Source organism: Bos indicus, chromosome 19 (assembly GCF_029378745.1).
Source record: "Bos indicus isolate NIAB-ARS_2022 breed Sahiwal x Tharparkar chromosome 19, NIAB-ARS_B.indTharparkar_mat_pri_1.0, whole genome shotgun sequence".
Taxonomy (NCBI): Eukaryota; Metazoa; Chordata; class Mammalia; order Artiodactyla; family Bovidae; genus Bos; species Bos indicus.
Genome location: NC_091778.1, coordinates 21,439,302 through 21,466,850, shown reverse-complemented (window position 1 = coordinate 21,466,850; position 27,549 = coordinate 21,439,302). Strand labels below are relative to the sequence as shown.

At 46.4% G+C, this 27,549-nt stretch overlaps 1 protein-coding gene across 5 annotated transcripts in view; it reads left to right on the top strand.

Annotated features, from left to right (window-relative positions):
• Nucleotides 1–26,109, top strand: part of FAM222B (family with sequence similarity 222 member B) — a 54,968-nt gene extending 28,859 nt beyond the window's left edge. For 3 of the 5 annotated variants that reach the window (XM_019981912.2, XM_019981913.2, XM_070772759.1), the window contains exons 2-3: nucleotides 15,349–15,470; nucleotides 22,211–26,109. In XM_019981912.2, coding sequence (XP_019837471.2) covers nucleotides 15,389–15,470; nucleotides 22,211–23,820 — 1,692 coding nt within the window. In that variant the 5' untranslated portion in view covers nucleotides 15,349–15,388 and the 3' untranslated portion in view covers nucleotides 23,821–26,109. Of the gene's footprint in view, nucleotides 1–15,348; nucleotides 15,471–22,210 lie in introns of those variants that run through there. The other 2 variants (XM_019981915.2, XM_070772760.1) reach the window with 2 other exon arrangements.
• The last annotated feature ends 1,440 nt before the right edge of the window (nucleotides 26,110–27,549 follow it).

Sequence of the window (27,549 nt, the reverse complement as noted above, 5' to 3'; positions counted from 1 at the left end):
ATGGAGATCAGGCCACAGTGCCTTACTTAGGGCGTCCAGGAGAAATTTAACAACTCTTAGCAACTCTCAGCCTAATGGGCTTGGTTATTGTTAAAATCCATCTTTATCAAAGGAAGCATTGGTTAATGATTTTTCTCTTGGCCTAACATGCCTGGGCATTAGCTGGAATTGCCTCGTGATTTGCAGTGGGGAAGCCATGAGAGCAATTTCTTGTTTGTCCACAAATTAGCATTAGCAGTTTCATTTGCAGATTGAAGGAGCAGGAGGAATGGGCCCTTCGCCAGTTGCAGCTTCCCTCTGACTAGGGCGTTAGTTCAATTATGTCCAATTAACTTTTATTGCAGATAGTGGTGATAATTACTTGCAAGTCAGTTTTTTGGCTGCAGTTATCCTAAGGCTGAAGTATGAATTTAATGGATTTTAGTAACCAGAGTGACACATTTCACACTCCCCCTCCCCCCGCTGCAGTTACTTATTTTTCCAGACTTTTTTAAAGAGGAGGTCAAAGCATTGTAAAAATCCATCTCAGAATTAAAGCATACTGTCCTTTTGAAGAGCTGTGTAGGATCATATTTTAAAAGAATCTATTAAGAACAGCCTTAATGGCTTTTTATATTCTGAGATCATACCCTTGAGTTCATTGCTGCTTATCCTGGGAAAATAGACTGAGATGGAACTAAATGTCATTCATAGCAGTATGTGCTTGTTGTAAGATTTCTGTAATTGGCAAGGTGCATTTTAGTCCTCTGTTTGCATTGGAAATTCTCTTCAGAGTGCAAAAGAAAACTTTTGAGCACTTTTAAAATCAGTAGGACACTGAGGATATGTTTCTTAATAAGCTCTATAGGAATTTGTGATTTTAATAGAAAGTTGCATAATATATTTGGAAACAGTCCTCGCTATGTAGAAAAAGAGGGAAGAAACAAAAGAAAATCGTTTGTTTTTCTCTAAAGATGGTGAAGTTCCTTTGCTGTTTCCTTTTCCCTATTGCTGTTTGATAATTACCCTGAATGTGCTTGTAAGCAAAATTTTCTCTCTTTAACATGAGAAGACTGAAGCTGATTCAAGCTCAGGTTGTTCCTGGGTCTCCAGGTGACTTGCTACGGCTTTCATTTTGAACGTCGTTCACCTCAGTGTCCTTTGTTGCTAGGCTCTCTTCCCAAGGGCCCGTCAGTCGCCTTAGGATAAAAGTTTTGTTGAGGATAAATTGCCAAGGAGTGCATTTTAAGAGTCTGCTTTTGTTAAAGTAAGGGAAGGGCAGATCCCTGGCAGCCCAGTGGTAGGACTCTGCACTTTCACTGCCACGGGTCTAGGTTCAACCCTTGATGGGGAACTAAGATCCCACAAGCCTCGCGGCCAGAAAAAAAATAAGGGAGGAAAGTTCATGGCTGCTTGGAGACAGGCTGCCATATAATTGTTCCTCCTCCAAAACTTCCATAATCACCCTAAATAATAAAGAAGAGGAAAGGATGAGTGATAAACATCATCTTTGTACTGCTTCAAAGCTCTTCATTGATTGTTACTGAAAACCTTTCTGCTGTAGAATATCTAAGACTCTGCCTGCCAGCTGCCATTGGTGTGAAAGTGGAGAAGCTGGTAATAGTTGCTACATTTCAGGAAGTCTGGAGATAAAGCTTATGATGTTATTTGAAACTTTTTATATAGTGGGAGGAAAGAGTGTTAAAACTGTGTTCCACTCCAAAAGGTTTAAGAAGGTTTTCCCTTGGAGCATAGGGGAGTTACATGTGTTTAGAACGAAGGGCCTTGAAAAAACTTATTAAAACATGAACTTGGTGGGAATGTTAGCGAATGCCAGGCCTGAAGAAAGGAGGATCATTAATAGTGCCTCCTTTAGGATAAGACATTTTTTTTGGAATCTTTCTAAAGAAATTCTCCATCTTCAGGGTAGGAGAGTTGCGTGAATGCCACTTAGGGGAAGGACTGCCAGAACAGAGTTGAGGCTGGGAGAGAGTTGTTAAGTGCAGACACAGGAGAAAGTATTATTCGGATAAATATTGAAAAGAAATTAGAAGTTGATGAGGCAGAAAGATACATACAGGAAACCTATTCCAGATGGCAAGCACCCCAGTGTCAGTACTCACCAATTCAGAGTTGAGTCACCTGCGTTAAAACACAACGAGAATGGTTTCCAACAGACCACTCTCTTCAGCTCTTCTTTTTGATCTCTTACCCTCCTTCAGATTTCAGCACTGCTATCTTGGTTATTTTTGGTTTGTTTGTTTAACAATTATAATAAAAAAATTCAGAAACAATCTCAAATTTATAGAAAAGTTGCAAGTACAGTACAGAGTATTTTTCTTCCTTGAATCATTTGAGAGTAAGTTGCTCACTTGATTCTCCATCATCCCTGAATACTTTAGTTTTTGCAAAGAGTATTCTCCAACATTATCACAATGCAGCCATCAGAATCAGGAAGTTAATGGTGACAACATTACCATCATATAATTATCAGCACCCCCCTCAAATGTTACTAGTTGTACCAGTAATGCTCTTTATTACAAAAAAATACCATACCTTGCGTTTATTTCTTCTGTCTTCTTGGTCTCCTTCAATCTGGAACAGTTTTTCAGGCCGCCTTTGACGTTCGTGACTTTGACAACTACCAGCAGTTGTTTTGTATAAAGTCCTCGGTTTGGAACTGTTTAATGGTTCTTCATGTTTAATCTAGGTTGTACATCTTCAACAGGAATATCACAGGAATGATGCTGTGCTCTTCATTGCATAATTTTCAGAAATGCAGAGTTTTTATTTGTCTCATTACTGAGAATGTTTGATCACTTGATTAAACTGGTTCCTTATAGGCATTTCCAGTGTAAAGTTACTCTTCCCTCTGTAATTAATATTTTGGGAGGAGACAGTTCAAAACTATGCAAACATTTTCTTTTAAGCCTTTTAGTTTACTAGTTTATTTACATTAGTATGGGCTCATGATTTCCTATTTTAGTCAACTTATCATAGCTCAGTTGGTAAAGAATCCGCCTGCAATGCAGGAGACCCCGGTTCGATTCCTAGGTCGGGAAGATCCGCTGGAGAAGGGATAGGCTTCCCTCTCCAGTATTCTTGGGTTTCCCTTGTGGCTCAGCTGGTAAAGAATTCTCCTGCAATGCAGGAGACCTGGGTTCGATCCCTGGGTTGGGAAAATCCCCTGGAGAAGGAACAGCTACCTACTCCAGTATTCTGGCCTGGAGAATTCCATGGACTGTATAGTCCATGGGGTCACAAAGAGCTGGACACGACTGAGCGACTTTCACTTTGACTACATTTTATTAAATTTAGTCTATCTCTATTTGTTTTGATATTCAGATTATCTCAGATTTTGCCAGTAAATCAAGAAAAAATATTTAACTATATGTTTAACCTGAAAGGTGCCTAAGTGATTTACTGTCTTTTTATTGCAAGGGGTTGGTTGGCACTAACCCAGACTAACATCTTATGAATAGTGGTAGAAAACAAGTCTCTAATTACTCTATTCCTAGTATATGCCTCCTTCACTCAGTGTATCCGCTCTGTGTTCCCTCTGATTTCTGCTGTGTAAACTTCTCTTTCTGGAGCTTCCCTCACCAGTTGAGCATCCTGTCACTTCTGTCTTCTTTGACATGTCACTGTTACTCTTTGAGCACTTCCTTTCCTGCGCTGTAATATGTACCAGACTCATCTAGTACTTTCTCTGCCTCAGCCATTTCTCCAAAGGCCTTTGTTCCTGTTAGTGGAGAATTTAGTAATTAGAAGCCGAGATCTGAGCAGACGCTGTTGGGGCTCATTGCTGTTGAATGAGAAGTAGTCACTTCGTCTGCCCCTGCTGGGGTGCTCTCACACCACTTGGGTTCTGGCTCCCCACGTCAGGGCTCACCACTTGCAACTTTGTGGGCACTCTCCTCACTCTGCACTCTGGGCACCTTCTGTTTCTTATCCAATTGAAACGACCTGACAGAGGGAACTGGGTGAAATTTGGTTAGGACACTTAGTTGGTGAGGGAGACCTCAGAGCGAGAAGTTGATAGAGTAGAAATTAGGACCTTGAATGGGTGTGCCGAGTGAAGGAGGCATGTACCAGGAATAGAAGAGAACTTGTTTTCTGCCCCTGTCGATAAGATGTTCAGTTGGTAGTGTTAGCCATTTCTTGAAGGTATCTCTGAGAAAAAGGAAGGCAGATTGTTTGGATATCTGTAAGATAAACCATATATTTATATAATTTTTCCTGATTCACTCAATGCTAAAGTAATCTTGAGTTCAATTGTTCTGTTTGGGTGGGACTTAATATTTGGTATAAGACTTATTTGACCAGTTAGAACCAGTCACCCACTGACAAATAACAGTGCTGAATGATTATGGAATTTCTCAGGGCCAGTCTGCTAATGGGTTGATCTGTGAATGAGTTATGGTACCTTGTGTCCTTGAAAAATTTAAAGAACTATATTGTGAGTTTTTGTTTTGTTTCCCAGGCAGTTCCTGAAATGAGGAAGCCTCCTAAAGCTAAGTTCAGAATCTTATTTTTGTGGGTGTTTAGCTATTAATGGAGAAGGCACTGGCATCCCACTCCAGTACTCTTGCTTGGAAAATCCCATGGACGGAGGAGCCTGGTAGGCTGCAGTCCATGGGGTCGTGAAGAGTCGGAGATGACTGAGCAACTTCACTTTCACTTTTCACTTCCATGCATTGGAGAAGGCGATGGCAACCCACTCCAGTACTCTTGCCTGGAAAATCCCATGGGCTGCCATCTATGGGGTCGCACAGAGTTGGACACGACTGAAGCAACTTAGCAGCAACTATTAAAGTATTCTTCTAGCACAGATAGGGACTGTCTCTCTCTCCTTCCTTTTTCCTATGGCTGTAGCCAGTATTCTGAGTTTTATTAGCTAGCTGTGGGAGTTCACAGGGCATGGGAGGAGGGTTGCTCTTCTTCCTCAGTAAGCTGTCAGTTCCTAGGTCCTTTGGAGGTTTAACAGCCTCTCCTGCTTTCAGAGACACCTTGAGCTTCAGAAGCTTGGTAATTCCTTGGGTATGTGGAATAAAGCTTCAGGTGATAGTGCTGCTGCTGCTGCTGCTGCTGCTAAGTCGCTTCAGTCGTGTCCGACTCTGTGCGACCCCATAGACGGCAGCCCACCAGGCTCTCCGTCCCTGGGATTCTCCAGGCAAGAACACTGGAGTGGGTTGCCATTTCCTTCTCCAGTGCATGAAAGTGAAAAGTGAAAGTGAAGTCTCTCAGTTGTGTCCCAACTCTTCGAGACCCCATGGAGCCTCAGTGAAATGGCAAGGTAAGATCTTTTGATTTTCACTAAGGCTGTAGAAACCCTCCCCCAAAGTTGTTATACATTAGAATTCCTCAAACTCCTCTACTCAGGCTGGGGCAGAAGTGTAAGTTGCTCAGTCGTGTCTGGCTCTTTGGGACCCCATGGACTACACAGTGTATGGAATTCTCCAGGCCAGAATATGGGAGTGGGGGCAGAAGGAAGGACCTAAATGAACAGAACGTATTAGTGTGTCAGTCATGCCTTGTTCTGTTACCTTAATATCTGCCTGTTGCCACACTAACCCTGGATGGCAGCAGACTAGAGATACAGTGAAGGGCAGTATGTTTACTGTAGCATTAACATTCCCTGCCTGCCCTGAGTTTATACTGAAACTACACTAGAAACCTAAGGCACATAAGCTCGAGGCACTGTGTACAGAGAACTGGTTCTAAGAAAGTAACAGACCAAATAAATACACAGTAGATAGAGTAGATGCATAGCCATGAAAAAGCGTGAGCTCCTTTTCACCCTTGAACTCGGAACACCTTAAAAAGCAGAGAAATGCTTCCTGTCAGAGATCTTGGTCGGCTCTGTGATGCCCAGATTCCATCATAGTGTGAGTGTCAAAGTGGAAACCAACTTAGAAAAGGTATGAGTTGAGAGTGTGTTCAGAGTTAGTCAGGGTTGACTTCTCCCATTCAGGAAAGAGCCTGAGAACAGGAGGGGAAGAGTTTCCTGAACAAGGGTAGCTTGAGAACGAGAGGTAACTGTTGGTCATTACTTGTAGTATTCTCTGGTACACTTTTCCTCAGTGTGAATGATAAAGCTTTCTCCTGGGAAAAAGTCTGACCACTCAAACCTAAAGCTTTCCTTTGCCTTTATGCAGTCTTACTCTGGTTATAGTTGTTCCCCCGGTCCTTTTTTTTGAAAGGAGTTTTCACTGAAAGCCATTTCCGAAGTGCCAGACTAGCAAAGGTCTAATAGAGTTGCAGAGTGAAGAGCTGATCTGCAGCAGGTCGTTCCCCAAATCCATTGGAGAGTCAATAATTACATTTACACTTAAAAGACAAAGCCATGGCCTAGAGTTGTATGTTTTTGTTGTATATAATAGTGTAGGAAGAGGGCTATGGTAGGTGCTCAATAAATATTGGCTTGAGCGGCAGCTGTGATATGGTGCAGCATTTTCTGAACGTCCTTGTGCCCACAATGAAGACTGCATCCCAATAAATACGCTCATAATTTCAATAGCTGGGACAGAGTCATGAAACAATAAGCATTCTTAACTGTTACCTTGTGGGGTTTTTTTTTAAGCTTGTGGATTAGAAAATATTTGTCTGATGGAATGAGCTACAGGTGTGGGAGTTAAGACAGAGACTGTCGTGTGAGGTTCACCGTCCCAGCTGTGTGTCACTGGACAAGTTACCTCACCTTTCTGAACCTAGGTTTCCTAATCTGTGGAAAGGGGATGATACTTATTCCATCTGGATTAAAAACTTGCTTTCAGTTTCAAGTGAAATAATGTACGCAAACATGTTTCAAAGTGTAAAGAACTATAGAGTCTAAGAGGGTGGTTTAGTTCTGGTGGCAAAATAAAAAGTGGCCTGGATTTTGATAGATTGTACGATAGATCAGCCAACATTTGAACAGTGTTCACACTGGTGTCCTAAACACTTGAGTATATTAAACTAATTTAGTCCTTAAAATGATCCCATGAAGTAGGAAACATTTTACAGATGAGGTTTTTCCCCCCAGGGTCACACAACTGGTAGGGAGCAGAGAGCTCAGTCTTGTCTAGTTCTGATTCAAACCCAGTCTTGTCTCGTAGCCACTTTGACATTGTGCCTCTTGTTAATCCAGGTTTCTTCAGGTAATTCGAGCTGCACTGGACGCTTTTTTGTATGTGAATTTTCTGCTGTTGAAACCTTACCAGAAAATGACTGCCCTTGCCACCCAGTTTTTTCCTAAATTCTGTTGACTTCCTTGGCTCTCTTGGTTTTATGATCCAAGAAATAAAAGCTGAGTAGAATGATATCCTAAACTAGATAGTCCAGGAGTGAGAATTCATCTCCACAGAGTGCTGTAATGCATTTAGTGGTCAAATACAAATGACTTCATAATTTTCATGTCTATATAATAAATTTTACAAAATTATTATTATACCATATTTATGTATTATATGTACTCTTTAAACCCAGCACTTATAAGCATTTTTTGTCTTTAGATAGTCTTTAATGATATATATTTAATTTGGGAGGCTTATACTAATTTCATTAGATGAATATCCCGTAATTTATATAATGATTTCCTTGCCTTTGGACATTTAGATTGTTGGAGATTTCACACAATTATGAACCATACTGTAGTGAAGAGAGTTGTGTGTAAATCTTTGTTTACATTTCTGATTATTTCCTTAAGTTAGGCTTTTTAGAAGTATAATTATTATATCAAAGAGTATGAGTATTTAAAAAACTTATTTTTAGGAAGTGTGTCAATTTAGCATCTCACTTTAGTGACTTTTCACTGAATCCATGACTCGGTGTGATTTAGACTTTTTTTCAAACATGTTTGTCAATTTTTAAGCAAAAAATGTCATCTGTTTAATTTACATTTCTTTAATTATTAGATAGTTGTACCATTTCCTTGTGTGTTTGGAGTTGCTTACATTTCTCCAACAATTGCGATGGAATTCGTGTCTTCACTCCACTAACACACACTCATTCACATGTTGTTGCTGTCTCCTTCCCTGCTTCCATTCATAACTCTTCAACACCTGTTCAAAATTGCATTAAAACGTTCTCTGCAGTTTTGACAAACTACCCTCTTAGTATAAATCAATGTTACTCAGTACATAGCAAAAATACGGGTTTATAAATTTCTCTCAAATTTTCTAAACACAGCAGTGAGCTTTGGGTAATGCAGTTTAGACCCAGAAAAGGGAGACACCTGGGCACCAGGGTGAAGAAACACACACAGACCCAAACACTCTCATTTAGACTTGTTTTAGAATAATACCTTGTAGTTCTGTGCTCGAAATGGAGCAGCTTATAAAAAAGAATGAAATAATGGCATTTGTAGCAGCATAGTTGGACCTAGAGATTATCTTACAAAGTGAAATAAGTCAGAAAGGGAAAGAGCAGGGGAGTTCCCTGGTGACCTGGTGGTTAGGATTCTGGACTTTCACTGCCACGGCCTGGGTTTGATCCCTGACCATGGAACTGAGGGTCCCACAAGCTGTGTGGCACAGCCAAAAAAGAAACGAAAGACAAATACCATACGCTGTCACTTATATGCGGATCTGAAATATGACACAAATGAACTTATTTCTGAAACAGAATCAGACACAGAGAACAGACTTACAGTTACCAAGGCGGGGACGGGGGGTGGGCGGCGAGATGCATTGGGAGCTTGGGATTAGCAGATGCTAACTATTATTATATATAGAATGGATACACAGCAGGGTCCTAATGAAAAGAGTATGAAAAAGAATGTATATATATGTAGAACTGAATCACTTTGGTGTACAGCAGAAATTAACACAACGTTTAAATCAACTATATTTCAGTAAAATAAATTTTTTTTTTTAATGTGGCAGGCTTTCTAAATGCCCTTAAGTCTCTTAAATCCCCGTCACCCTTCAAACTTGAAAGCCAGACTCTAGATTGACGTAGAGGCCTCCTCTGGGCCAGCGAGTCCCTGGAGAACGTGGCCTGCGTGCAGAGGGAGGAGGAAGGGCCTGCATAAGCCGCGTGTTTAGCTGCTCTTTGAACACATGCTTGCCAAGGTTTTTAAACAGCCTGCTACATTCTTAAAATTCTTTTTCCATGTTGTGGCTTTGATCTGTAAGATTACAGAAGCTATACTGAGGACCTGCCTTTTTTCATTTTATCGGAATAAATGCCTGTCTATGGTGTGACTTGTTTTAAGCTCAGTCAGTGCCTATTAAAGGACTTTTTAGACACTCTGAGCCTTAAAATCGCACCCAACTTTGATATCTTTCCTACAGATTTCCTTTTTTAACTCAGTTGCCTCAGTTTCCCCGCCTGAGTGTGAGAGCTGTGCTTCTCTAGCAGCTTTTCGTGAACTCATGGGGGATGCAGGGCTTTGAAGATTAAAAATTGCCACATAATTATAGGTTATTTGTTGAATTATATTTCATCTGAGTAATAATCAAAAGCTTTCTGATTTGGCACAGGTTTCTACAGGAAATTGTAAAAGGAAAAAATCCATTATTTGTGTATTATTGCAAGGAAGTGGTTTCTTCTGATTTCTTATTATCTCTTTGTTTTGCTGTGCACAGTCCCAGGTACTTATGAGTAGAATCCTACCAACCTGACAGCTCTGCTTGTGATTATGAATGTGGTTAAGTACAAAGGTTGTCAGTCTTTCTAAAATGGTTCAGCTTAAGTTATAGTGATACAGCCGTTAGGAAACTGAAGGCTATTACATGCAGTGACTAGAAACTGCAAATTCTGATTTAGCAGCTTGTAACCTTCATTTCACATTTTTAGGAGCACTGATTTCTGCCTAATGGTAATTAATGTACAGAAGCCAGCGGATACTTTTCAATACAATGCAGTAGTAGTACCTGGGCCTTTTTTTTTTAAGCACCTAGGTAGTTTTTGTCTCTTCTGCTCTCTCATTCCCAGAGTAAAGGCACCTGTGTACACACCAGCCCAGACACTTTTTGGCACTTCGGTTATTCATGTGTTTCAAGGACCTAAATTCAGATAAATTCCAGACCCTGGGATTAAAGTATATGCTATTCTTTTGGAATGTGAGCCAGCAGTATTTATTAAACATCTGTTACATGAATAATCTTGGTCCTGACCCTGTAACTGGGAAGGATAAATAAAAGATAGTCTTCAGAAGCTCAAGTTGAAAGGTTAGAATGTCCAGGGCAAATACTTTCTTGGGACCTGAATAACAAATTCAGGAGAAAGCAAGCACTTGGGTCCTTAGATGAAATAATGAGAGGCTCCAGGAAAGAAAGCTCATGCTAAAGAAAGCACTGGCAGAGAAAGCACATTTAGTGACATGGTGGTGGGGTGGGGTGGATAGGAAAGGAACAGGACCTTTTGTGATGGGTCTTAAAGGGTAGTTAGAAATAATGTTTCCAAACCCCTTGAGCCTCATGTGTTCAGCTTTGTGGAGGTGGTTTGCAGCAGGGGTAGTTCTGGGCTTGCAACAAAGTTAGTCCAGAGGGAACGTCCATCTTTCTCGCCTGCTCCTTCTCCCAGCTTAGAGTTGTGAGGTCTCAGTTGCTAGTGATAAGTCCCCTATTGTGTTAAAGATAGAGAAGAAAGATGCCTTTGAGCAATGACTGAATGTTATTGAGATTGGGTTAGTAGTGAAAAGTACAAGAGAGTTGGAAGTTGCCAGTTACCTGGACTGACAGAATTATTTGTTTGAATAGATGGTTTTAGTGACACAGACCTTAAATATGACTGGTTCTGCAGAGTCTGGTTTGATGAACATGTAATATTTTACCGTCTTTGTCCCTGTTTGTTTTCCCCAGAGCAGTATTCCCTTCGGTTTTTAACCTAATTTCTTGGACCCCAGGAGTAAAGGAATGGGGAGTAGGATGAGAATTCTACCCCCATTATTGAAAGGCAGTCTTTTTAGATAAGCCTTTACCTCATGGATGAGAAAACTTAGTAGTCAAAGATAGTGATGACTCTTAATGAATGCAGTTTCTCAGGGTTAATCATACTCTTTTAAGATGCATGGACTGAGGATTTTCACTGTTGGGTGTATTTTATAAAGTGGAATCTGATAACAAGGGGGCATAACATTTTCTTTTTTTACTTGGGATTTCAGAGATGGCACTGCTCTCAATTTCATTTTTTAATTAAAATCCATAAATGGCAGATTTAAAATTTTGAACCAGAGCATGAATCAGAAATTGGGTTTGTCAACCTTTACTTTTGGGGAGGTGGTAATTCTTTTTGAAATTGGGGTTGAAGGCAGAGAAAGAGAAGGAAAGCAGGAGAGAGTCTTGGAAATAAGGGTACTGGAAGGCACGAGGCTGTGGGTGGGAGACTCTGCTGGGAGGTCACGACTCTCCATCACTTCACCCCCGACTCCCAAGTAAAAAAACCTTTGCTAGTATTTTCTCTCCCCTCCTTTTCCCACTTGGGAAAAAAAAAAATGAAGAGGAGTCTTTCTTTTCCTCATTTTCTACCCTCCAGTGGTCGTTAAGCATGAACAGGGACAAACAGTACAAGCAGCTGCGGTGCTCCTACCGGCACACACCTGTCCTAAGGCAGAGATGGCCCTTTATCAGATGCTACCCAGGAAAGCAGAGTGTGACCTCACAACTCTGATAGAGCCTCTGTTAACCTCGGTGAGGCGGGGGAGGTGTGGGGGGCACGGATGAAAGTCCGTTTGAATTTTCCCAGTGGGGTCAGAGTTTTGTTCCTTAATTAGAGGTCGTCTGGGAAAAGCCAGCACTTGTGCAAATGCCCCAGGAGGGTCTGAACACCTTAGTTCTGTGCTCACTGTGATACTGTCGTCCCCCTGCTGAGGGAGCAGACCAGCTGGTGGTAGGAAAGCTGGCTGAGAGCGCACAGAGAGGCTCTGCAAGGAGATCTTTTTTCTTTCTCTGTGATGTCTGCAGCTCATTTGGCCTGAGCACCAGGTTGCTACTTGATGCTGTTCAGAAGTCAGGATTTGAATTTTGAGGCCCTTTCAGAGAAGGTAGAGGTAATGTTGATTTCTGGGTCTAATTGTGCATGTGGAAGTTATCAGCTATAACTTATATTGGAATATACATTTAAGAAAAAAGCCAGATGGTAATCAAAATGTGTGGGTGGCTTGAAGTTTTTAAATAAAAGGCTTGTACTCAGCTGCCAAGCCTCCAGAGAAGTGCTTTGTACAATGCATTCCTGCTTTCGAATGGCTTGTGGAAGCAAGTTGCTTCCTTCCTATTTCCTCACAACCCTCGTGAACCTTGCCACGTTCTCTGTTTTCCCTGCCCTGGCAGAAATTGATTCCTGACTTCAGTAAAACTCCTCAGGGGGCTTGAAGATTTCCTTAGTTCAAGAGGCAGTCTTTTGGAAAAGATGACAGGTCCCTGAACTCGCAAAGGAAGTGTGCACAGACAAAGGGCTGTGCTCTTGGCAGCCCAGATAATGCCAGTAAGGGCTCAGGAGTTAGACTTGCTGGGGGTTCTGGCTTCCCTGGTGGCTCAGAGGTTAAAGCCTCTGCCTGGAATGTGGGAGACCCGGGTTTGATCCCTGGGTCGGGAAGATCCCCTGGAGAAGGAAATGGCAACCCACTCCAGTACTCTTGCCTGGAGAATCCCATGGAGGGAGGAGCCTGGTAGGCTACAGTCCATGGGGTCGCAAAGAGTCGGACACGACTGAGCGACTTCACTTTTCTGGTTGGGAACATAATCATCGGAGGTCCCAAACTCTGGGACTGCTTCCTGCTCAGACTAAACACTGACTTTCTGGAGTCTTTACAGAGCTCACCTCTTAGTTGTGCTCCTTTGCTTGCTGTCAGTAAATCACTAACGCCTTTTGCCACAGTTCAGCTGGCTTAATTCTCTCCTGTTCTTCCTGTTGAAATCCAGAGTTGTGGCTTGAAGGGCAGTATGTTATGGTCAGCTCTTTAGGATCCACAACCCCCACTTGTCTCGTGGTTGCAGGCATCAGGATTTGCTAGGTCTATCAGAGATTACAGTGATCATTCGTAGATTAGTTCCTTCTAAAAAGTACAGGGAGAGAGTGTATCTGCAAAACACCTGAATGAATGTGTTTTTTGTACCTCTATCTTCACAGTCTCTTGGCTTTCCAGGTGAAGTACAAGGCCTGGAAGTGGGAGTGTGCTTGGCTCCAAGGAGACCACTGTGACTGGAATTAGAGTCAGCAAAAGTGTCAGAGGAGGTTAGAAGATAAGGTCAGATACGTGATAGTAACAGATCATTGAAGGCCTTGTGGGCCATGTTAGGATTTTGTATTTTATTCTAAGCGAGAGTGGAAGTCGTTGGAGATTTTTGAGCTGATATGGTTTCCAATTAAAAAAATAAATTACTCTGGCTGCGATGTGGAGAATAGATTGGGTGATAGGAGCAGGGGTAAAACAGAGAGAGAGGTCATTTGGAAGGCTGTTGTCGTAATCCAGGCTAGAGAGGATGAGACAAGTGAAAGTATTGCCTACCTCCAAGAAAGGTTGGGAGACCTCAGAAAGAAAACGTCACTAAAGCCCCTCATACAGCCCTTTGCACGATACTAGGCTCCAGGATTTGTTAATTCTCTTCCTTTCCTTGGAGTTTGCCCTCAGCTGTATTAGGACCATAGGGGAGAGGTTATTAAACAGAGATCAGCGTTCACCAGGGAGGGTTGTAAGCAGTGCCTCAGTCATTTGACCCTAACAGAAGACTTTTTATTTCTCAAGGCACTGCAGTTGGCACACTGTTCATTCTGTCATCCCACCCACCAGAGACCTGAAAAGACCGAATCTGTGCCAGAACTCCGGGGCAGCTCTGTTCTCATTGAGGCTTTCACGCTTCAGTTCTTTCTACAGTTGCTATCTTAGACACAGTCTGAGCAGCCTCTTTCACAAAGTATCTTTTCAGCTACCTGGCCTTGCAAGCTGGAGCTCTCTGATGCTCATTGTGACAAGGTAGTTTTCACATACCTGAGAGGACCCTTTAAGGGAAAGAAAGAGGTTTTGTGGTCTTTGTTTAACATTTGAGCTTCCCCTTCACCTCTCCCAACCCCCCAGCCCACACCGTTCCTTTTTTGTTGTGATCTGAAAGCTTTAATACCAAGCCACCCTCATTTCTGGGGTTTGCAGTGTGGGAAAGGAATTCAGTATGATTTAGTACATTACAGTTGTTTGGGAAACGCGTGTTCCCAAACAGGTGGTTCCTATACCACCCTGAACGCGCCTGATCTTGAAGTTAAGCAGGATCAGGCCTGGTTAGTACTTGGATGGGAGAGAAGCGTGGTCCTTGGTACATGGGGAGCTTGAATTGTTGACAAAGCTTCCTTCCCTCCAGAAGGCTAGTCAGTGTTTGTTTGCTTGGGCTGTGTGTGTGTTGTTGGAAGACTTCACTGATGAAACCATGCCATCTTGTTACAACATCAGAATCACCTGCCCAAAGAGGGCTGCTGGCAGCCTACCACTTTCTTGATTTACCCTGGGAGCAAAGCAGTTTCTTTTTCCTTTTTTTTTTTTTGGCGGGGGAGTGGATAGCTCTGGAGGTCTAATTGTGTGAAAGGCCATAGGAAGGTGAATCCCCAGAAACTTGCAGACAGAATTTGCTTTAATAGTAGTTAGTCTTGTCTCCTAGGATGCTCTTATTCCTCCTCCTTTTTAAAAATAAGTTCAGGTGAATTCCCTGGTGGTCCAATGGTCAGGACTCTGCCCTTTCACTGTCGAGGGCCCAAATTCAGTCCCTGGTTGGCAAACTTAAGATCCTGCAAGCTGAGTGGTACGGCCAAAAAAAAAAAAAGTCAGCTCAGATTACCGGGGTCACAAGTTGGACTTTGAGTGTCTTTGTATCTCATATACTGTACTGTCTCTGGAAGTGTCTGGCTGCCCCGGCCCCCAGCCAGGTCTCTGAATAGATTGAGCTGGGCCCCATGAGGATGAGCTGTCTTCAGGAATGCTGTTCTGTTTTTAGGGAGAAATCGTCTTTTCCTTCACCTCAGTTGGACTGTGCCCTAGCCTTTCTGTGCCTGCCTTAGCTGGGGCATGGAGGAGAGCCAGCATACCATTTATGTGGCTGCCACGTGGGCTTACCCAAAAGCCGTAAGGAGAGGCAGCCCATGGGAAATACAAGCGTCAAGCGAGTGCGTCTGTAGCTTGTGAACATAAAGACCTTCAGTTGTTTGTGTAGATCAGTATTGTCTAGTTTTTATTTTCCCCATCCAGGCATCTGTGCTGACTGAAATATTTGAGCCATAGCAATCGTAGAGAGCAAATTGTTTCTACAGATAAAGACATAGATATATTTTTGTCCTACATGCTGCTAATTAAATTGCTTATCTGTCTAAACTTGGGCCTCTGCTGCTGCTATCCGATGTCCCTGGTATCTTCTGGAGTGAGTTGCTCTGTGTTCCGTGACCTTGTTTTCTCTGTTGTTGCAGTGTGAGTGGCTGCCTCACGTTGTGTTGATGCCGGTCTGCCATGCTAGCCTGTCTACCAGGGCCAGGTGACCTGTCCTTTCAGCTTCTCTCTCACACGCAGATGAACACTGGACTTCAGAAATGTAAGTGATCTGGATCCCAGGGGAGCATGCGGTCCTTTATTTTCCCCTCCATTCGGGTTCTCCCAGAGACGACTTTGGGGTACCCTGGCTTTGGTACCTCCAAGGTGTTCTTCAGCACAGACAGCAGGAAAGCAGCTGCGGCACTTGTCGGCAGTGCGAGGCGCTTCTCTACTCAGAGAGAGCCTCGTAATACTAGGTTCCCCAGTGTATGTCATCTTAATTTTAGTTGTTGCTGATAGATGTCTGTTGAGCAGTAGGACTATATGGAGTTTTACAGCCCAGTGTTACATATATCTTATGTGTATACATCACCCTTCAAGGAAGTGTTTCAGTTTGAACCCTGGGAGGAATGGAATGAAAACGCACAGTCCAGATGACTTACTGTATCCCTGAAACAAACCGTGTGCACTGTTGTGTTGTTTGGAGCTCTCTGAGTGCCCTCTGCCACGGAGACAGACCGTTCCCCCTTGGCCTTGCTGTTTGCCTTCTGAGCCAATGCCCGCAGCTCACAGCAAACAAACTCTTGCCTCCAGAAGGGACATGGAACTGTCTGGCTTTCTCAGCCTCTCTGGGCGTGTTCCTGTTAATATTCTTCCCCCAAGACGGGATTTTGGAGAACTGCTAGCTTCCTGTATTGGATTGGCTGGCGCTGGGGCTTCAGACTTTGTATTTTCCCAGACCCCTGCCCTCTGTCCCTGTGCTGTGTGAATGTGCAAGGGAGATTCTGTTCCTGGCTTATCGCCATGCATGGCGTCTTCGAGTGTAAAGATGGCCCTAAATTTGGAATAGAGTTTCCTTTCAGAGCAAAAAGGGAAAATCAGCGAGACATCTCAGCTTACCCTTTAACAGAAAAAGAGCCTCAGCAGGTTACCTGACTCCTTTATGACAGAGGTTGGCAAGCTTTTTCTGTCAAGGGTCAAATGGATCATACCACGTGGTCTCTTGCGTGTTCTCACCCTGCTCTCACGGGGCACAGGCAGCCGTAGGCAGTATGTAAACAAATGAGTGCGGCTGTGCTCCAGCACCACCCGCTACAGGAGCACAGCAGCCCAGTGCTGGCTTTCAGGCTGTAGTTTGCCGCTCTCTGCTCCGTGAGATTATCTGCAGAAGTTAAAAACGGTCTGGCCTCTTGATTTCCTTTCTTTGAGAGAGAGTAAGACTCAGAGCGTGGCCAGATCTAGAATTTGGCCACTGAATGCAGCTCCCGTAACAACAGAGCTGAGGGTGTCAGTCTTGCTTCTGTGGCTGCCTGACGCAGTAGGCAAGCTCGCTGTCCCAGCTCTGCCCCAGCCTTTCTTTCTCCCGCTGAGTGCCGATCGGGTGAGGGCGTTGTCTGGGCTCTCTGGCCACCCACAGCCGCATGCTCACGCGCTGTGACTGGGCGCAGGCCTCCAGGCACACAGCTGGGGAGGGAGCGCACGCAGAAGCATGTGGTAAGATAACAGAATGCAGCTCGCTGTCTGTCTTCTAGGTCCTTAACACACGCTGACAGCTTCACCCAGAGAGGTACCATCAAGGGCTGAACCATCTAGGAGGAAAGGCAAATTGGCAGCTTTATCTTAGCTGCTGATGTTGGATCTTCACTCCCTTCTCCCCAAAGCAGCCTCCAAGTCACCTCTGCAAAAACCTCTATCCCAAATCTGTATTCAAGAATTGAGGTGTCCTTTTTCTCTGGTTTCAGGCATATCTGTCCATTTAGGGGACAGTATATTTCAATCCCTTCAACTCTCTTGTGACTCTCCTTAACTACACCTAAACTTTTGCAGAGAAGAAAACCCAGTGGTGTTTGTAAGCTCACTTGCTTGCTTCTTTGCTCTCCCAAAATGTATTAGAGGAAAAAAAAAAAAATCCTGTTCTGTGATGTACAGCTCTTAGCATTAAGCATTCACCATTAAGGTGGGACAGAGTATAAACTGTCTGCTTCAGAAACCAGAAGCTAAGATGCTGCTCAGAGCCCAGGTCTACCAGCTGTCAAAACCTGTGACTGCTGTTCAGCTTTTCCCTGCTCCCATCCTAAGGAGGGTCTTAAAAGTTGCTCAAAACACAGAACTCGGTATCTAGTGAGGTGGGCATGGAGTGTGTGCATGCTAAGTTGCTTCAGTCATGTCTGACTTCTTGTGACCCATGGACTGTAGCCCTCCAGATTCCTCTCTCCATGGCAATTCTCCAGGCAAGAATACTGGAGTGGGTTGCCATGCCCTTCTCCAGGGGATCTTCCAACCCAGAGATTAAATTCATGTCTCTTATGTGTCCTGCATTGGCAGGCAGGTTCTTTACCACTAGTGCTACCTAGGAAACTCCATGGGGTACAGATATTTATAGCTTTGTTGTTGTTCAGTCGCTCAGTTGTGTCCGACTCTTTCCAACCCTATGGACTGCAGCACACCAGGCCTCCCTGTCCCTCACCATCTCGTGGAGTTTGCCCAAGTTCATGTTCTTTTTATTGGTGATGCTACCCAGCCTTCTCATCCTCTGACGCCCTCTTCTTCTTCTGCCCTCAGTCTTTCCCAGCATCAGCCTTAACAGCTCAGTATCTTTTATATTGGAATAGTCAGCTTAAGGCAGGGGAGATAGGTCAGGGCTCAGGAGAGGGGATATGTGGCTTTTTGGCCCAGCACTGTCAGTCACCTGGCTGGTCAGTCTGCCCCCGGCTTGAGCTGCCGTATGTACAGAATCATAATACCAGTCCCTTCAGACACCAGTGTTTTCTCTTCTCCCCATCCTCTTCTACATGTATAGGAGGGTGTGATGTATTTTCCCACCAAAAGTATGACTTACCTTAGTGCAGGCTGGATTAAGGGACATCTTGCCTTTGGGTGGGTCCTGCAGGGGCTAGAAAACCACAATTGTGGTTAGTGGCTGCCCTCCCAGAACTTTCCTGGATTGTTATTCTGTAACATCACATGGTTCAGGAGACCTGAGCCATTTTGGAGCTTTGTACTTGAAAAATTTGTTTTCCTCTAAGCCATCTTCTCCCAATTCCCCAGAAACTGTTGCTTTTGAACATTTGTTTCCTTCATTAAACCCCATGCCTCTGCTCCTGTTTCTCTAGCTCACAGTCAGGTGTACAGATAGGGTGGCTTGATGAAGATTTCTGGGTAGAGTGGTTGAAATGACCAAAGGTCCCTGGTCCTCAGATTGTCTTTCAGACAGCGACTGTGAATTCTTTCACTGTAGAGTCTTGGGACCTAGAACAAATAATTAAAATTAATCTTTTACTATACTCCCATATGCTTATCTGCCCCCTAGTGGAAAGATCTGGAAATGGCAAATTGGCCCAGTGACTGGATAAACTCAGAGAAACATCAGAAATATTAGCTAACATTTGTTGAGTGCTTACCATATGCCAGGCATTATCTTGCGTATTTTTATGTACGTTCCCATTCACTCTTCAATAATTCCATATGGGAGACTCATTTATCTTTCTTTTAAGCATGAGAGTGTCACTTGTCAGTGTCACATTACTAATCAGTGACTAGGCTAGAATTCACTCTTGGGTCAGACTCCAAAGCCTGTGTTTGATGCACGGCCTGTGTCTCCCCACAGGCTAGAGGCTCCTGCTGCGTAAGCCACTAGTGTCTTCTGATCTTCAAAACAGAAAGATAAATGGGGAGGTCTCCCCCATCCCCCAGTCCCTAGTCCATGGAACTTTCTCTGCTACATTTAATGCTCAGGCTCAAGTCTGGGAGGTCCTGCATTTAGGGCTTCCATGGTAAGGTTACTTTGTCTCATCTCTGGGCAGACTCAGCGAAACCTGCTATCTTTGAATAATTACCATTGACAGTTACAGGTCCTGTTCACAGAACATTTCCTGTTCATCAGATTTTTTGATCTTAGTAATTCTGTGAGGTAGGACAGCAGGTATCATTGCTGTTTATAAATGAGGAATGACTGAGCAACACTCTGAGTAATCAGATAATCAAGTCAGTGCTTGAATCCAGTCTCTTTTTTCTAACCAGAGTCTCTGTTCTCCACTGCTTTATGCCTCAATTAATGACACTGTTGGTACCAGATAGTTAAATAAGTTGCTGGCAAAGCTATAGTGTCTGTGTCAGCTGTGCACTTAGAGGAAGATGGTGCAGAAGAAAGAAAGGCTGCAGGGTGCCTGTGTGGAGACTGAGATGAAGTACTGAGAAAGACTCGGAAGGGTTGGGCTGAAGTCTGGTGTGTGAAGTGGGTGGTGTCAGAGCCCAGAATGTGACCTCTTTCTTGTCCAGTATGCTCATCTGTCATTCCCGAGAGTCTTCCTTAATGGGCTATAGCCCGTGTCCCGCCTCCCCGCCCCTCACCTCATCACCATTGTCAGCATCAGCGGAGCCAGGACAGAGGGAACTGGTCGGTGTAGTGTCCTGTCCCACACTCCTGATAGAGGCCAGCATACCTGTGCCTCTACTAGAAAAAACTAGCTTGAGAGTTGGTACTGACTTGGAGCAAAGGAGCTGTTGTTCAGCAAGCCACTGTACCAGCCTCTCTCAGTTGGCCTTCAAGGAGAGAAGCTTGTTAACATGGAGCAAGACTCTTCCTACATGGAGGGGCAGACCTTCGTTTCCTGTCTGAATGGAAACGCAGCAGCTTCAGACTCCTTCTGTTCAGCTGAATCCCAGCTGTTCAGCCAGACAGTGTGCTTATAGGTATTTACTGCGGGTCTGCTCTGGGGAAGGAAGGCGCCACGCCAGGAGTGTCACACACTTCTCATCAGTCACATGAAAGCGCGGTGGCTGACCAGGGCAGCTTCTCATGGAGTGCTGGTGCCCTGGATTTAGGGACATTCTTCAGTGATCCCAGACTTTTTTGGTGTCCTCTGTGCAAGAGAATGAATGTAAGATACGTCAGAAAATGGCCCCCACTTTATGAAGCCTGAAGCCCATTAAGGGTCAGAGCCTTACAAGCAGCAGCAGAACTCTGTTCTCCAGGCCTTGACCCTTCTTGCCATCTAGTGCTGCCTAGTGGGTGGGAGACTTCCAGGCCTCTCTGCCTCCTTCTGCTTCCTACCTTCAATTGTCACTGTCACATTCATCTTTCTGCAGATCAGTCGTCTTACAAACATTGCGATTAAGGATGGAGCAGGTATTCAGCACTCAGGAAATAAAGCAGAGCCTTGAATATGTTAGAATGCCTCCCAAGTTCAAGGCATTGTGCCAGCATTTCAAAATACGAACCTTTTCCTTTCTGTACCCTTTTTTTCTCCTGTACCCTTTTTTGCTGAGTCCTGCCTCTTTGAGTGTGAGTCCGGATCTCTCTGTCCCTCCTGAACTGGAGCTTTCTTTTCTTGCTTCCGAGGAGAGCAGCAGTTTCTAAGCAGTTGCTGCCAGCCAACCAGCAGTGTCACCTAATGCAGGCAGCTGTGCCCTCTCCCTGCTAGCACTCACTAGACGACTTCTGTTCAGTGATGCCCAGCGACATGACTTTGAATGGGGTCTCCTTTGGGCCAAGCCAGCTGAGGCCACAAGCCAGGCATTTGGTCAGCTTAGTCCTTGGTCTGCCCTGGCCACCTCCGGCACAGGGAGGAAGTAGGGAGGGAGTCAGCTAGCTGAACCCAGGCTCCCAGCCAGGCGCACCCCTCCTTTTTTTTTTTTTTTTCCTGCTCGAGGAGTCTGTGCACTTACTCAGCAAGCCTTTATTAAGCACCTTCTGTGTATACTCAGGGGAGACCCTCCCTCGGAGAGAGGGAGAATGGCGCTGAGACCCCTTGCCAGGAGCCTGGCAAGCTTAAAGAGCTCTGGTTCTCAGAACCTTTTCCTTTTTGACTGCAAGCTCGACATCCGCTGGAGCCCCCTGATGGGAAGCGACTGGAGATGGGAACAAAGAGACTGTTAGCATTAATGAGGCCCATTGAGCGGTGTTTCCGCAGTCTCCAAAGGAGGGCAGGTTTTTCCTCTTTCATTTCAGAAAGTGACAGCTGACAGGGGCCGAATACAGACTATTTTTGGCTCTCAGAACTTCAAGATGCTCTGAATCCTTTCTCCTCAGCTCCCTCCCTGCAGTCCTGTCATCATTGTCGCCCCCCACAAGGAAATAAATAAAGCCTTTTGATCTTCACCCAGTCAGGCTGAGAGTAAGCTGTAAACAAAAGTGAACTTGTGACATGGGGGTGGGGGAGGGATGTTGGCAGCTCGCTCCTCTGCCCCTGAAAAAAGAAGCATCCTGCCTCCTGTGCCAGGATGCCCACCCTGTGGGCACAGTGCCCCAGCTGCCACTGCCGAGAGAGCTGACGCCTCACTGGCCATCGCAGACCGGAGAGGAGCCATTTTGGGTGCCCTCTTCCCCAGGCTGTCACCTGGCAGGGACTGAGTGGCCCTGACAAGCAGCCCTGCTTAGAACCTCCAAACCCCAGGCCAGCAGGGGCCAGTAGGAACTTGGAGAGACTTCGCGTGAGAATTGGCCCGGTTCCGGCTGTCTAAGATGCGAGACTTTGGAAAGTTGCTCTGCTCTTCTAATCTTTAGTGACCTCATTTGTGAAGTGGGACCATCGTGATGGTACCTGCCTCCTAACACAGTAGCGGGGGTTCATGGGACAGCCTGGCACTCATCACGAGCCCTGGCCCATGAGACGTGCCCACTGCATGCTAGCCAGGCTTGTTTCTGTTGGGGCTGAGGCTGGCTCCAAGCTGGAGGCTCAGCCTGACGCCCCGTGCACCCTGCCCCGCAGGCCGCAGGCGGGAAGTCTAGGAGGGCAGGTTGGCTTGGCACTGACGAGCTCCCTCTCCTTCTCTGCTCTCCTTCCCCTTCTCTCTCTCTAGGGGACACTACACAGAAAATGAGAACTGCTCACTACCCTACCCCAGCCGAATTGGACGCGTATGCTAAGAAGGTCGCAAACAACCCACTGACTATAAAAATCTTCCCCAACAGTGTGAAGGTTCCCCAGCGGAAACACGTTCGTCGTACTGTGAACGGCCTGGACACATCGGCCCAGCGCTACAGCCCCTACCCGACTCAGGCCGCCACCAGGGCAGGCCTGCTGGCCATTGTCAAAGTGCCAGCCAAAAGCATACTCAAGGACTTTGACGGCACCCGAGCCCGGTTGCTCCCCGAGGCCATCATGAACCCCCCAGTGGCGCCCTATGCTACTGTGGCACCCAGCACTTTAGCCCACCCCCAGGCCCAGGCTCTGGCCCGCCAGCAGGCCCTGCAGCACGCACAGACCCTGGCCCACGCCCCTCCCCAGACGCTGCAGCACCCTCAGGGTATCCCGCCACCCCAGGCGCTGTCCCACCCCCAGAGCCTCCAACAGCCTCAGGGCCTGGGTCACCCTCAGCCCATGGCCCAGACCCAGGGCTTGGTCCACCCTCAGGCCCTGTCTCACCAGGGTCTCCAGCACCCCCCCACTCCCTTGCTGCATGGAGGCCGGAAGATGCCAGACTCAGATGCCCCCCCGAATGTGACCGTGTCTACCTCAACTATCCCCCTTTCAATGGCGGCTACCCTGCAGCACAGCCAGCCCCCGGACCTGAGCAGCATCGTGCACCAGATCAACCAGTTTTGCCAGACGCGGGCGGGCGTCAGCACTACCTCAGTGTGTGAGGGCCAGATCGCCAACCCCAGCCCCATTAGTCGCAGTCTGCTCATCAATGCAAGCACTCGGGTGTCGACCCACAGCGTCCCCACACCAATGCCTTCATGTGTGGTCAATCCCATGGAGTACACCCACGCGGCCAGCGCCGCGCTGCCCCCTGCGGGCCCCGTCAACCTGCCCGCGGGCCTCTCGCGTGCCCCCACTGGCTACCCTAGCGACCTCAAGCCAGTCGCCTGGAACCAGCACCAGCTGGCACACCTGCAGCAGATGTGCGGTGAGGCCGGTGGGACACCGGCCCCTGGCCTGACAGGCAAGCATGCAGCAGGACGCGAGTTGGCAGGGCCTGGCTTGGTGGGCAAGACCCCTGCCTACCCGCAGGAACTCTGCCTGGCACAGTCTTTCCATCTGAAGCCACCCCTGGAGAAGCCAACCCCGTCCCCACCCGTCAACGGCCTGGCCGCCCCACTGGCCTACCCCAATGGTCACTACTTCCAACCCCTGTGGAACAACATTCTGCCCACTCCCAATAGCGACAGCTCGGGGTCTCAGGACCTCGCCGTGCCGTTCCACAGTGGGCAGCCCACGGGCGCACCCCTCGACTGTGCGGCGGTGGCTGCTGGGGCCCACTTCCGGGCAGGGACCGGGGGCGGTCCAGTGGCAAGCCAGAACAGCTTGATACAAACGGTGGATTACCTAAGTGGGGATTTCCAGCAGGCCTGCTTCCGAGAACAGAGCCTGGCCATGCTGAGCAAGGCCCACCGAGCCCCTGGCAACCGAGCCCCTGACCCCACAGATAGTCGAAGTCTTCATGTTCAGCACCCCGGGTATAGATAGGGAGCCCTGGTGCCCTCCAGTTCCACGTCATACGTCACCCTCCTAGGTTTAGTCTTACTTTTGAGTAATTGGATAGTTTCAAAGTTTCACTGCTCCAACGTGATCATTCTTAGATGTCTAAGAAAGGGAATTTAGTGGGATCTAATTGAGGACAGAGGGGGGTCCTTTTCGCCTTTATCTTCACCTGTACCAGCCCCAGCAACTTTTGGGTTTATGTTGGGACCCAATCTCAACTCCCGGCTTGACTCTCCATTGCCTGCCTACAAGTCCAGTTCCTGCCCCGTCTCCCCGCCACCTCCTGCCCACCATTTCCCACCAGCCTCCTTTCATCCTTACCTGCACCTCTCACCGTTGCCCTTAGGACTGAGGTATGGGCTAAGGGAAGGGTCCCCTTAGGCGAGGGAGTAGTCAGCATCCAGCTGCCAAAGCTAGGCCTCTCCCTGTCTCTCTTTCTGGGACTAAGAAGCCAGACTTCCCAAGTGTACTGGGAGCTGATTTCTTATTTACCCAAAGACCTCAAATCAAAACTGACCCTGTCTGCATCTTCCAGCCCTTCCTCAAGGCTATTTTTACACCTGCATTGAACCCAGAGCCACTGCACTCATCCTTGCCACTCCTCAAGGGCATCCTGCAGCATGTGGCCATGGCCTTGGGACATTGCAGGGCAGCGGGGGTGGGGAGCCTGTCTTGTATTGATACCTTGGTTCCTAACTCCCTTTCCATCCCTAGAGCAATGCCAGGACATCTGGCATATCCAAGACCTTCCTGCCTGTTGTCTCCTGAGTCACCTGCTGCCCTCATGCCCCACTCTCCCCTCGCCAACAAAACAAACAAGCCAGTCTTACTTGAGGAATTAGGTAGTAGGTATGGGATGATCACATTGGAGTTTGGAATTAAAAATACTGAAAAAAAAAAGTTAAACTGCATTTGGTTCTCTACACTGGCTAAGAATATTGCTCTACACTGTAAGTTTTAAGCGTCCTGTTCTGTATGAATGTAGCGTGGGTTTGAGTAGCAGTGTGTGTGAGCGGCCCCACAGGTGCATTCACTGTCTAGTCACCTTCCGCAGCCCCTCAGTTTAATGAAGGAAAAAAAACACAAAGCCTTAAGCTCTTTGACTTCTCCTTTACCAAATGAGCATGGTTCCAACAGCTGGAGACGGGCCTCTATTGGAAACAGCCCCTCCTGCCCCTCGCCCTTCCCTCACCCACCCCACGTTCAGTGTCCCATCCCCACGTGACAGTTAGTTGGCTAGAAACTTTAAACTTTTCTGTAACTTAGATTATGTTTTGTTGTAACATTTTGCTTCCTTCTGTTAAAGATACATAGTTGGGCTGTTGTTTTTTTTTCCTTTAAACCAAATAAGCCCTACCCTTTCCTCTCCTCTCTGGGGAATGTGAGCTGATGTTGTTTAAGATTCTTGGTTTTGTTTACTATACTATCCACTGTTCTTTAGCCAGAAATTCTCTAGTGATCTGAAGCAATGTGACTGAAGACCAGTTTTTAAATTATGTGTTGGCAAGTTGCCTTATATTTAAAAAGAGAAAAAAAAACAAGGAAAAATCATGCCTGATTGTGTTATGCCAAATGATAGCAACATGAAGTCCTAATTTATTGCTCCCCGCTGTCTTGCTGCCGTCTGTAGACACTGGTACCTTCCTGTCCTGAGCCCCCAGGAGCACCAGCAGCTTCTGGTGCGATGCCTTCTCCCAGTGTGCTGGCCTCCGTCTCACCCAGGGGCCCCTTCTCTTGAGTTAAATTCTGTGAAAGGACACTGCTGTCTCAGCTTATCCCCTGCTTGATCTCCAAACCAGATACTTTTGCTGTAATTTTCTTCCAATGCCTCTCTCCCCAAAAGGTGAGCTGCCGTTTTAGGAAATTGGACCAGACACCAACTTGGGGGCTTAAAAATCAAACCTCAAACCCATCTCTTCCTGTGTAGGGGTGCATCTGAAGCTCTCACTCTCACCCCTAGTCTGCATGGAAAATGTACTGTGACCCCCTGCCCTCCACTACCTTCCCCTTTGGTGGGAGATGTTTCCTAGATCACCCTGAGCCCCTCTTCCCCTCTGCCAGCCAACCCCCAACCAGCAATAAGGGCCCACGCCAGGGCCTCCTGTCCACACCCCCGCCTCCATTCCACACTGCCGCTAGAGAATAATCTGGGTCTCCTGCCGTCCACATACTGTAGCATTCATTCTCCATCTCCCTCATCCTCTCACCTGTGGTGGTTTATGGGTGTGATGGGGTTTTTAAGATTATTATAAACCAGTAAAAAGAGCAAACTCATCTTTTGATCTTGTCCTATTCGTTAATGCTTGTTAGAGATGATCTTTCTTAACGGTTTTTAATACTTTCTAGAAATAATTTCTCATTTTTAAAGGGCCTTCTAGAGTATTTGGTCCAGTCAGAAGCTCTCCCCACCCATCATCCCAGGGCAGGTATGCTGAGTCAGCCCCTGCAGGGGGCATCCGCCTGACTGGCCGTCTGCCCTGGGCAGGGCTGCGGGGGGCTTGGTGGGACTTGATGGTTATGTTTGCCACCCTTCAGTGGAGGCCCAGTTTATTGTACTGCCGTGTTCAAGGACAATCAGTCACTGAAAAATGGGGATCTGGTTTGTGAATAAGCTGACTTAAGACTGAATGTCCCTCCCCTCCCCCTTGAAAATCTTGGAATTTCTGAGGACCTCTGACAAGTGATAAGTGTTGTAATAATCTGTAACATGAAAAGTGGCCCTCTTGGCAATTTCAGTCTTAAAAGGTTGAGTACTGATAGGAGATTTTTTTTTTTTGGTCTCCAGGGGGTGGGGGTGGGGGGGTGGAAGCCCACAACAGCTCTTTAGGTGTCCCCTTTTCTGCTGAGTTTGGGTCTGGACTAAGATGTGATGGAGGGAAGGAAAGATCCCACAGGTTGTAGAACTCAGTGAGTGTGCAATCAGATGGTTAATAGGTGGTTCTCAAAACTGATGGGAGTCGAAAACACCTTGAGCATGTCCTTGTCTGTAGGGTGTTTTTTCATGAAGGTACTTTTTGCCTTTACTCTTCATTCCATCTGTGTGAAAGAAAACCGACAGTCAGCCTAGAGTAACAAGGCTGAACAGAGTAGACAGTTGAGCCCCACTCACACTGTGATGCAAAACCCGCCTTGAGTTCCATAAGCAATTATGACCACCTGCAGAGGCACAGAATCAGCAGTATGGGTATGGGGTCAACCAAAGGAGGGACCAGCCTGTATGACCCTACCGCCTGGAGTGGTGCAGTGGCACAGTGCTGCCAGCAGAGAGGACTTGATCTGCGGAGGTGGGGGTCTGGCTTCTGCGGAAAGGCTAATGCAGAAGAGGTTCCACCTGTTGGTGCTGGAAACCCAGGTCTGTGCTTAAGGCATTTCTTCTGCGAGAGCCCACGGTCTTTTACCAGCTTCCAGGCCTCACTATACCAAGATGGTTTAGCTCATGAAAGAGCCATGTTTCTCAGCAAAGCAGCCAGGGCTTCGTCTCTCTCTAGATGAGTGAATTTGACCTTTTGAAGGCTTTGGTTAGTTCCTCAGGCTTGCTGTCTCAGGCATAGGCCTTTCCTGTCACTTCTGATAAGGGCTTTTCCACCTGAGTCTCTGGCTGGCAAAGTAGAGACGGCAAGTTACAGCCTTTGAACCTTCTCCTTCCCATACTGAGCCTGAACAGTATTTTCCATACACAGGCCTCTTAGGGCCAGGCAAGAGTAAGGCACTTTA